The sequence below is a fragment of the Rattus rattus genome, chromosome 4 (genome assembly GCF_011064425.1).
Source record: "Rattus rattus isolate New Zealand chromosome 4, Rrattus_CSIRO_v1, whole genome shotgun sequence".
In the NCBI taxonomy this organism is placed as follows: domain Eukaryota; kingdom Metazoa; phylum Chordata; class Mammalia; order Rodentia; family Muridae; genus Rattus; species Rattus rattus.
In genome coordinates this window covers 155,627,852-155,638,845 of record NC_046157.1, presented here as the reverse complement: position 1 = coordinate 155,638,845, position 10,994 = coordinate 155,627,852, and the positions used below count along the sequence as shown (strand labels likewise).

General features: G+C 46.2%; 1 protein-coding gene across 1 annotated transcript; it reads left to right on the top strand.

Annotated features, from left to right (window-relative positions):
* Positions 1-8,772: 8,772 nt before the first annotated feature.
* Positions 8,773-9,264, top strand: LOC116898560 (cuticle protein 63-like). Its single transcript, XM_032899768.1, has one exon. The coding sequence runs from the start codon at positions 8,773-8,775 to the stop codon at positions 9,262-9,264; it is 492 nt and encodes a 163-aa protein (XP_032755659.1).
* The last annotated feature ends 1,730 nt before the right edge of the window (positions 9,265-10,994 follow it).

Genomic DNA, 10,994 nt, shown 5'->3' with positions numbered 1-10,994 from the left:
GTTGGTATTGTTGTTCTTCTGGGGTTGCAAGCTCCTTCAGCTCCTTCAGTCCTTTCTCTAACTCCTCCAATGGGGATCCTGTTCTTAGTTCAATGGTTGGTTGCTAGCATTCACCTCTATATTTGTCATGCTCTGGCAGAATCTCTCAGGAGACAGCTATATCAGGTTCCTGTCAGCATGCACTTCTTGGCTTCAGCAATATTGTCTGGGTTTGGTGGCTGTATGTATATGGGCTGGATCCCCAGGTGGGGCAGGCTCTGAATGGCCATTCCTTCAATCTCTGCTCCAAACTTTGTCTCCATATTTCCTCTTATGAATATTTTTGTTCCCCCTTTTAAGAAGGACTGAAGAATCTGCACTTTGATTATCCTTCTTCTTGAGCTTCGTGTGGTCTGAGGATTGTATCTTGGGTAATCTGAGCTTTTGGGCTAATATCCACTTATCAGTGAGTGCATACCATGTGTGCTTTTTTGTGATTGGGTTACCTCACTCAAGATGATATTTTCTAGTTCCATCCACTTTCCTATGAATTTCATGAAGTTGTTGCTTTTGATAGCTGAGTAGTACTCCGTTGTGTAGACGTACCACATTTTCTGTATCCATTCCATACTCTCATAAATATGAGCAATGTTCCTGGTGAGCCGCCATTGCAATGAAGACCTTCTGAGGACATACAGAGAAAAACTCAGATTTCACTATAGCTGTGGGTGCAGAGACCCTAACAGCATGTGGGTACCATGGCTTGGGGTGCAGGGACCACTGGGGCTGTGGGTACAGGACTCATAGCTGTGAGAAATTTGCTATTACTATAGTTATACATGGTGAAGGAAGGCAGAAATAAAGAATAAAAAGAATTGTGGTTGCAGCTACTAGTAAAGAGGTGTATGAGCCCCCGGTATACTTTCCAGGGAAGGGCTGGGTAGGCCACGCTAAGGCATCTGGGAAGGAAAGTAGATGCTGAACTAGAAACACCAGATGAGCTTTGCTCTTGTTTTTTACTTTGCAGGGTCAGGGTGTGTTGAGGTAGTGTCCTTGCAATAGTCAAAGAAATAGCTTTATGTCAACTTGACACAAGCCTCGTCTGAGAACGATGACCTAATTAAGAACTTTAATTAAGAAAATGTCTTCTCGAGATGGGTTATAGGCAAGCCTGTAGGGCATTTTCTTAATGAGTGATCATCGGGGAGGAGCCAGCCCACTGGGGACGGGCGGTGCTACCCCTGGGCTGGTGGTCTAAGGTGCCATAAGGAAGCCAGCTTAGCTGTCCTGTCCTGACGTCCCTCAGTGATGGACCCTGCTAGCTATGTGGTTTGCCTGGCCCTGGGTGGGCTGAGGCTACTGTGCTGGCCTCAGTGGTTTCCTTACCTTCTGAGCCTTTCTGAGCCTTTAGCCTTTCTGGCTAAAGTGAAGAGCAGTCATATTGTCTTACCCATTAACTTGGTTTTCATCAAAGTCTCTGCATTTGGTCCTCTCTTTCAAAACCTATCACTAGCCAGGAGCTGTGGCACATGCCTGTAGTCCCAACATTTGGTGATCTGAGGCAGGGACACTGTGAACCAAGACAGACTGGTGTGCATAGCAAAACACGGTTTTCTCTCAAAAAGCATACAGACAACATGCAGAAACACACACACACACACACACACACACACACACACACACATACACCTGTTATGGGTAATTTCGTCTTATATCAGTATGCAATTGGGCCTTGCTTCTAATGCTATTTGTCGGTTACCTTCTGTGTTTTCAGATAGTCTAACATCCTCAAAGGGTGTAATAGTCAATCTTCAGAACAAGGAAGAACAAAGAATGCATATATTCCATATATTCCATTTAACGCTGTCATGAACCCATTAAACTTGTGTTTACAATGACAAGGCTGTAAATGGTGTGTCGTCATTGTACTTAAAAGCTCACGTAGTGAACATGTGATGTATGTGTGATTCAGAAGCTCCAGGCAGGAAGTGATCAGGAAAGCAAAGAGAGTGGCTCTGGAGATACCCATGGTTCACCCCTATTGCTGACTCAGGCTCTCAGCTAGCCAGATCCAAGTTTCTATGTCAAGATGTTCAATGTTATCATGAGGTCAGGGCACAAGGCATGAGCTCTAATGCCTGTTGCCTGTTGGCTATGAGCCTAGAGCAATAAGCAGGGCTTTTGAAGCAGGTCTCATAAGTGGAGGTGGGTTCGGGGGACCTAGAGGTTTGTTCTCTAAGTAAAAGTCCATAAAGCAGGCCTGGAATGCTACTGCAGGTCCTCAGCTAAACACAGTCAGAGGCCAAGATGGAGAGAACAGATGGAGACATAAAGGAGAGGCGGTTTGAAGCAACAGAGTAGATAGAAGAGTCTTTCCCTTGGCTTCATGAGGGAAATAAACAAAGCCAGTCCCCTGGGGGCCCTCAACCTGACAGAGAGTCTCAGTTTTCAGTCTCTACTTGGGAGACCTGAAGCAAATAAAAGTGCTCAGAATCAATGTCATTCTTTCCTTTTTTTTTTTTTTTTAGATTTATTTATTTTACTATATATATATATATATATATATATATATATATATATATATATATATACAGCTGTAGCTTCAGACACACCAGAAGAGGGCATTGGATCCCATTACAGATGGCTGTGAGCCACCATGTGGTTGCTGGGAGTTGAACTCAGGACCTCTGGAAGAGCAGTCACTGCTTTTGACCACTGAGCCATCTCTCCAGCCCCAACATCATCATTTCCTCTTCTCTCCTTCCCCACTTTTTGTTGGTAACCCTGGGTGATCTTGAATCACTATGTAGCCCAGGCTGGCCTTGAGTTTATGGCAATCCTCCTGCCTTAGCTTCCTCAGTGATAGAATTACAGGTGTAGGAGCCGAACTACGCCAGCAATAAATCAAATCCTGGTGTCATCTGTCTCCGAGGAAAATGGGTACAGGTAACCAAATGACCAAATTGTTAAAAACAGAAGTGACTCTGATTTAAACAGGGATTGAAGCTTCATAGCACATCATTGAGCAACATTTGACTAAAATCCCATCTTTAAACATTAGACAAAGACATAAAGGTTTTATTTTGTAGTCGATAAAACGTAGGCTGTGATGGCGCCTTTGGCTTGTCCATTTTTAGAAGGAAGAACGACTCGGATCTGTGGCCGAGTATTCGGCCAGTGTTTGACAGCAGGCTCCATGCTGGAGGGTTTTGTCAGCTCTCCTAAGGTCTTGCCTCACACTTGACAGGCAAAGGCAACTTTCCATTCTTGGCATCCTACCATCTTACGAGAACAGACAGGGGATGGACAAAAACCAATCATTTTTCAACTCTGATTTAATTCTGATTGCATGTAACACACACACACACACACACACACACACACACACACACTTCAATCCAGCAAATGTGGTAACAAGATCATTTCTTCTGTGTAAAGGCTTTAGAAATCCAGGTTAAAACGGAAGAAAAAGTTCTTAAGGCAGAGACAGCTCAGAGGACAAAGAGAGCCCTTGGGGAAGAAATAGAAGAGGATTGCCCATGTACTACAACTGTGCTCATCAGGTGTGGGCGCGGAGGACTGAGTAACAGGCAGACACCTCTCCAGAAGGTGTATGGCTTCAGGGGACATCGGAATTAGGTGAGGGGTGGACTTGGGGGCAAATCTTCTGGGACAAAACGGAATTCCCAGCCTATTTGTAATGGTCCCATGGTCTTGGGGTACTCTGAGATAGGAAGCCTGCCTTGCAGGACCTGGTCGTGGGGTGTGCAGCTTGTGCCTCCTTTCAGAATCTCCCCCTTGCAAATGCCTTCTAGTTCTGCAATTCACCCATCTACAACTAATCACTTGTATTCTATGCTTTTGTCTCATTTTTAAGAAGCTGTCTAGGAGTGCATAGTACAGATGAGATTTCCATTCGAAGTTGAAAAGCCACCCACGGCCTCCTGTTTCCCGGCGCTGCTTTGCACTGAACTAGCTCACGTCAACATTTAAGATAAGAGCGTTTCCTGTTTTCTCTGGTGGGTACAGAAGCTTCAGGGACAGCCAGGCTTTCAGTGGACTGAAATCTCATCAATGAAAGTGAGCAGTGTTTGTTTTCTATGAGCACCTTCCGCAGGCAATGAGCTGTGGAAGCTTCCGGTACAGAATTTGCTCCCTGATATCAAGGGCCTACTACACAGTAGACGCTCAATAAATGCTCACTGGGTGAGGTAAATTAACCTGTGAGCCGTGCTTCGTTTGGTGATGATGTAGAAATGTCCACAGTCGGTCCTGAGCGTTATTGTGGGAACTCTTGGGCATGTTTCCTCAGAGCAAACCCTCCACCTCAATGGATTAGATGGTGCATGGAAAGCAATCTCATGAGCGATGGTGGAGGTGACCGGCTGTTATTTTATTCAGTACGGTTTACTGCGGATAGGTAAAAAGCGACTCTTAGAATCGCGACTCTGGGACTCACTCCCTCCCTGCTTCAGAGTTTTCATCCTGCTGTGCCACAAGAGGCCTCTTCCAGTCGGCTTTCCCTTCACTCTAATCCAGAGTTATATTTTTGTTTCCCAGCGTGTGTGTGTGTGTGTGTGTGTGTGTGTATTTTTCTTGAGCTTGAGGGTAGATTTGTGCATTTTTGAAAGACAAGAAATGGTGAAAGGCAAGGTTTGCTGAATATAGACCGAAAGTTCATAAATTAAAACAAGCCATGTTTGGTTTTTATAAGAAATGTTCACAGAAAAGCAAATATGGAGTGTAACACAGGACCATGGGACAGGTATTGGAGGGACATGTGTCCCTTGAACCCTCGTCTCTCTGGCACCTGTTACATAATCCTGTGTGTTACTGTGGGTTGGATCCTGGGCCTGCTCTATGCTAGGTAAGTGCTCTAACCACTGAGATACACGCTCCCAGCCCCTCCAGGAACCATTAGTGAGGAAGACATAGGAAGCCAAAAGGATTCACATAAGTTGAATGTGGGGTGTGGGCTCCCCTGGGTGCACCACACTATATTTTTTAAAAAAAAAATCATGTCATCCCTCTCGATGTCACATTCAATAACACCTCCCCAAATGGTATTCTATTTATAACATCCTAGAAACAAGAAGAAAAATAGGCTATACACTGCATTTTAAAGAATTCCCTCTCTATCCTCTTAGTCTGTTCTTGCCTTGGATGATTTAGGGAAGAACAATCCAGGGCTCGTTTTCTAAGACAGGGGCAGATTCTATGAAGGTGAGATTTGAGCTGATCTACCCAGACCACCCCTTCCACTCCTCCGCAGAAGAGTAGCATCTTGGGGTTGTCCTCATGGACAACTTTTAAGTGTGGTAGCTCACTGCCCTGTTGACATATATCCTTCATAACCTATTTTAATAAGAGTTCAACCTCCCCTCTAGCGCACCACCCACCAGAGGTGGTGGAAAGGAAAGGTTGTTAGGGTGCTGGGGCAATGGTCCTGTTTAGAAATAGTTCTTCGGGGTGATTCCAATCTTCATTGTTCTCAGTCCTGTCCACTAGCAAACACCGCACATGAATTAGTTCTTCAGTCCAGTCTACTCACCAGACACACACACACACACACGCACGCACGCACACATACACACAGGCGTGCACAAACCAGCACCTGCAGACCAGTCAGTGTACTTGGCAGAACCAGTAACTGCCATTCAATCCTGAGGAAACCACGAGGCTGGCCCATTGGCTTGAATCTCGGAAGCAGCAAGAAGCTGTGGGAACCTCAGGAGAAGTTCTTTGGCGACTTTCTCTCTATGAAGTCACCTGAAGCAAAGCTCGGCAACGCAATGTAAGATGAGCCAATACACGTGTGTCATCAGCAGAGACTAGCAAGGCAAACCAACGCTCGCACTCCCACCGCCTGTCATATTTATATTCCTTCTAAACATCACACATTCTCTCACAACATAGTTTGCTATAGCTAAACATGCTTTCACCTGTGTGCCCCAACATCATTCGACCTAACCGATGAAACCAAATTAATAGTTAAACTATATAAAGTTGTCAAGAGGACAAAGGAAAGTGCTGGCCACATGCTTCCAAGTTACCTTCTTTAAGCTTGGTGTGGTCGCGTGCACTTATTTTCCTGGCTGAGAACGGAGGATGCTTGAGCTCAAGAGTGTGCGAACAACACAGGTGGGTCGTCATGAGACCGACCCCATTTTAAAAAGGGAGAAGAAAAAGACACAAACAGAAAAAGTGAAATTTAAAAGCCTCCAATATTATGTACAAGGTTAAAATAAGAGGTTCAAATTACTATTAATGAGCACCTAATTTTTTGTGTGTACATGTATACATGGTGTATGCGTGTACACATATGTGTGTACAGGCACACCTGCCCATGTGGGCATGTGTGGAGGGCAGAAGTCGACTTCAGAATGTCTTCCTCCCCGTGAGGTGAGGTGTTTCCTACTGCTCCCTGGTCTAGGTTTGGCTTCCTTGCTCAGTCAGCCCCTGGTTTCTGCCTCCCCAGTGCTGAGATTACTGTGTGGAATTTTTTACGTGGGTGTTAGGGATCCAAACTCAGGTCCTTAGGCCACATGGCAAGCACTTTATTCACCAAGCTGTCTCTCCAACCCCTGAGTGCTCAGTCTTCAAATAAAACAAAATTACACAAGTGTATCCATACTATTTATTCACACTTTAAAAACATACACCTTTTTCAAAAATGTCATAAAGGCAAAAATATTCACAAGTTTACTGTCCATTTCGTGCCCAGTAAAGAATCAATGACCTGCTTTATAGTGCCTTATTTAGACTTTAATGTGAGCAAATCTAAGTAAAAATCTAAGCTCGTTTCATGTTCAGAGCGCTGCTCAGTGCTGGCCTGCAGCAGCTCTGGTCTCTGCATAGGCACCGCAGCTCCCCAGAACTACAGAGAAGTCTGCAGCCACAGGCAGATGGATGGACCCGCTCTGGCCGCTGCTCGCCGCAAACAGCCAGTTTCTACTCGTGCTTTAGGAAGGACTGGACAACTCCACCTGTCTCTCCTCACCTTTAAAGTATTTCTGCCACACAGCAGGCTTGGCTCTGTCGCTGAGCAGGTGCGAGTGGCTTCGCGTGCTGCGCTCTGAGTGCCTGTGCAGGGAGCTGTGAGGGGAGCAAGCGCGGGTGAGCTCGGAAGCCATGCTATGCGGTGGACGGGCAGCAGAGACCCAGAGGTGTCACTGTGATAAGGAAGTGTGTGGTGTAGAGGTGGGAGAGGAAGAGAAGGGGACCGTGTGTGCTCTCTGAAGAGAGGAACTGGAGACAAGAGAGGGTGGTGACAACCATCCTGATGTGAGTAGCCTGCGCTGCCACCCGGGGCCATAGTTAGGTCTTGGCCGTGTCTGGCTCCAAGGCTCTGTGGTGGTAATAGGGGTCTGTGTCGATGTTACAACCTGAGGCCATGCAGGCGTCCGGTCATGGCTTCCTCTTTGTGCCATCTCGATGTCCAACCTCACCAGGACATTGGTACTCAGGCATTCCAGAGAGCAGGCCCACCCCTTGCCTGGGGAGCTTGAGAGAGCTGGCCCTCAGGGCATGAGTGAGAGAGCTGGCTCTGTCAGCACTTGGGAGAGCAGCCCCCATCCCCACTCCCACCCCTGCACCAAGCCTGGGCAGCACAGTAAAGCTGGCCCTGGTAGCAGGAGCATGGGAGAGCTGGCCCTGAGGGTTCGAGAGCAGGAGATCCAGCCCTCCCGCTTGCCTGCTGCCACAGCAGGAGAACTGGTTATGGTTGCTGTGACAAAACGCTGGCAGGTTGAACACCTCACCTACCACCCAGTCTCTGATAATTGAAGAGTCATAACATGTGGACACTTCTGCTATTGACTTTGTGACAAATGGCTCTAAGACAGGGCTTAGCACTAGGCATAGAAGTTACCTGTTTACACAGATGCTATGGCTGTAGTGTGGCTTTCTGCAGGGGTGGGGACTAAGCTTCACTTGTACTTCATTCTTGGGTGTATTTCAATGTCTTCTAAGACTGTTGTGTTTTCTTATTATTCCCAGTGTCCCATTTATGATCCCATAGAAAGGCACTACACCACAGGGGACGAGTGTCACTCACAACCAGGAGGCACAGGACCAAGGGCTGTACATAGGCATCATTTGTGCAGGTAGACTTCACATGGCTGACAGACAGTACAACAGCAGCCAGGTTTCGTGAAATTCTGCAAGAGTCCTCTTTTGACGAACTTTTGAGGGAACTTTCACTATCTCTCTTAAAAAAACAAAACCAAGAAACCTTGCCTATTTAAATATTCTTTGCAGCGCTGGGATCAAACCCAAGCTACTGCACATGTGGACCAAGTGCACACTGATTCTGGAAATGTTAGTGTTGAGGCCTCTGGTTGGCAGGTCCTCAGAAAGTATTTCTTTGCATCGTCTCTGCTGGAATCAGTGATGACCTGGAAAGGCCGTGGGGAAGGGATGGTTTCACGAGTCCAGTCATGCTAGGTTCAAATAAAAACGTCCTCCAGGGAGACTCTCCTTGGCTGTGTAGACAATAGTACGTAGGCAAGCTAGTCCAGAACCCAGCTGTAAATATGTTTTCAGAACAAATAAACCCAGAGCTAAAAATAAGCTGTTTGTGAGGTTAAAGGTCCCGAAGAAGGAAGGAAACCTGAAGTGCTGAAGAATTCTCTCGAGGAAGCCGGGATAAACAATAGAAATCACGTGCTTGCGTCATGCCGGCCCCGGGATGGTATATAAGCCCTGCCCTCAGCAGAAGGCGGCATCAGATCATCCTCTTCTCTCCTAAGTTGCTCTTCCGTTCACTTGATCCAAGTCCTCTCTACTGACACCATGGGTTGCTGTGGCTGTGGAGGTTGCGGTGGCTGCGGTGGCTGCGGCGGCTGCGGAAGTTGTGGAGGCTGCGGTGCGGCTGCGGCGGCTGTGGTGGCTGCGGTGGCTGTGGTGGCTGTGGTGGCTGTGGTGGCTGTGGTGGCTGCGGTGGCTGCGGTGGCTGCGGTGGCTGCGGTGGCTGTAGCAGCTGCACCTCCTGCAGGTGCTACCGGGTCGGCTGCTGCGGTGGCTGCTGTGGTGGCTGCTGTGGCTGCTGTGGCTGTTGCAGGCCTGTGGTCGTCTGCTGCCGCCGCAGCTGCTGCCGCCGCTCCTGTGGCTGTGGCTCCTGTGGCTGTGGCTGCGGCTGTGGAAAGGGCTGTTGTTGCCAGCAGAAATGCTGCTGCCAGCAGAAGTGTGGCTGCAAGAAGCAGTGCTGCTGCTAGCATGGCTGCTGGCCTCCTGGCCTCCGGGCAGGCGATTGTAGGAGCGAGGTTCACATACTTCGATTTTTAGACTATGTAGTATAACCCTTTCCATTTCACCTACCAAGCTGTAGGGCTTAATAGAAACATATCTGAGTAGAAAATCAGAAGACTAAAATAAGTCTATGCTGTGCAGTTGTGTAACCACGGATAAGTAAGTCAGCCTCCCTGAATTTGCTCATTTATTGATGAAGTAATGGACTTGAACTCAGAATCTCTTCCACATTAATAGCATATGCATCTATGGAGTCCTGAAAGCTGAACTCAGGGCCCTTCTACCTTTACACATGGGCGATTCCTGATACTCATGTCACATGTATAACACGAACACAGGGAACATTATAATGTGTTTATATTTTAAAAATCCACCCTCAGCCCGCTATGAACTAACTGCCAGCTATAATCTGCATTGTAATGAAAACAGGACAGAGTTTGTGAAGGTCCAGAAAATTCACATTAATGATCTCAGCTGACTGAAAGCGATTTTAATATGTTCTATTATTTTGAAACATTTACCTCTTCAAGGAATGCATGAACTTATATATCTGCTTACATTGGCTGTATACTCCACGCATCTTAACTTTCAAGTGTTCCCTCTTTCTCCAATATAATTTATTAATAAAATGATGAAAAAATATTGTTTCACTATCATTATTATTATTATTATTATTATTATTAGTAGTAGTAGTAGTAGTAGTAGTAGTAGTAGTATTACTTTGCAGACTTTTTGAAGTGATATTTGGGAACACAGGTTGCAGACTCCAGGAGAGTTTGTCTCCAGAAGAGAGACAGAGTTTGACACTGAATAGAATAAGGAAGTGAACGCTACTGAAATAGACACAAACATGTACTTATACTGTCAACAGAATTTTTTTTTTGATGTCAACAATCCTGGTTAGTTTCAGGTGGGCCAAGGGCTCTTTATTTATTTATTCAGGAGATGGGGTGAAGAAGGTATTGGGCATAGTAAGTGCATGACTTCTTAGATTGGTAAGTTGTTTCCAGTCTATGGCAGAAAACAAGGTAGACATAACTAGTCCTTGCAAGGCAATTTGGCTTGAAAGTGGCATGGTTTTCTTTCCCCCTCTTTCCAGTGGTTTGAAGTAGTCACATGGTCTTACTTAAGTGTAAGTGGATACGTATAAATAAGTGTGGAGATGAGAGGAAAATTCATATATATATATATATATCACTATATCAGTGGCCCCCTATGCTATGTGCTCTGTGTGTCATATGTAACTCATGCTTTATCAACACATGCTAAGGCAGCCTTACTACCTATTCATATCCCTTGAATTCTTGCTGGGTTGGTTCAACCGGTTAGACTTCATGGGTAAGACCTGGCTTGTCGTCATGTGAACCCTTTTCGTGGGATGGAGCTTCAGTGACAGAGGGTTGAGCAGATAGCAGGAGCTGGGGAGGCCTGACTTACATGAGAATATTATGTCATTCTAGACTCACAAGCATAAATGCAGTTCAGTTTTCAAACGATCCAATGTTGCAACCTAGATAGTCTAAAAAGTCTTCTCAATTCCCTTGAATAGGACAGCTCTGTCTTCTTTGTTATGCATTTCAGTGTCTGTCCAGTTGTCCTTTCTGTAAACAAAGCGGTATTTCCCCAGAGCCATCTGAAACCTGGAGAGGCAATGACTAGACGGTGGAGAGAGACCACAGCACACACTGAGCCTTCTGTGTTTCCTGGTTCCCTTGACAGTTCAACAGACCTTAAGATGCAGTTGTAAGGACAGTAGTGAGGTGGAA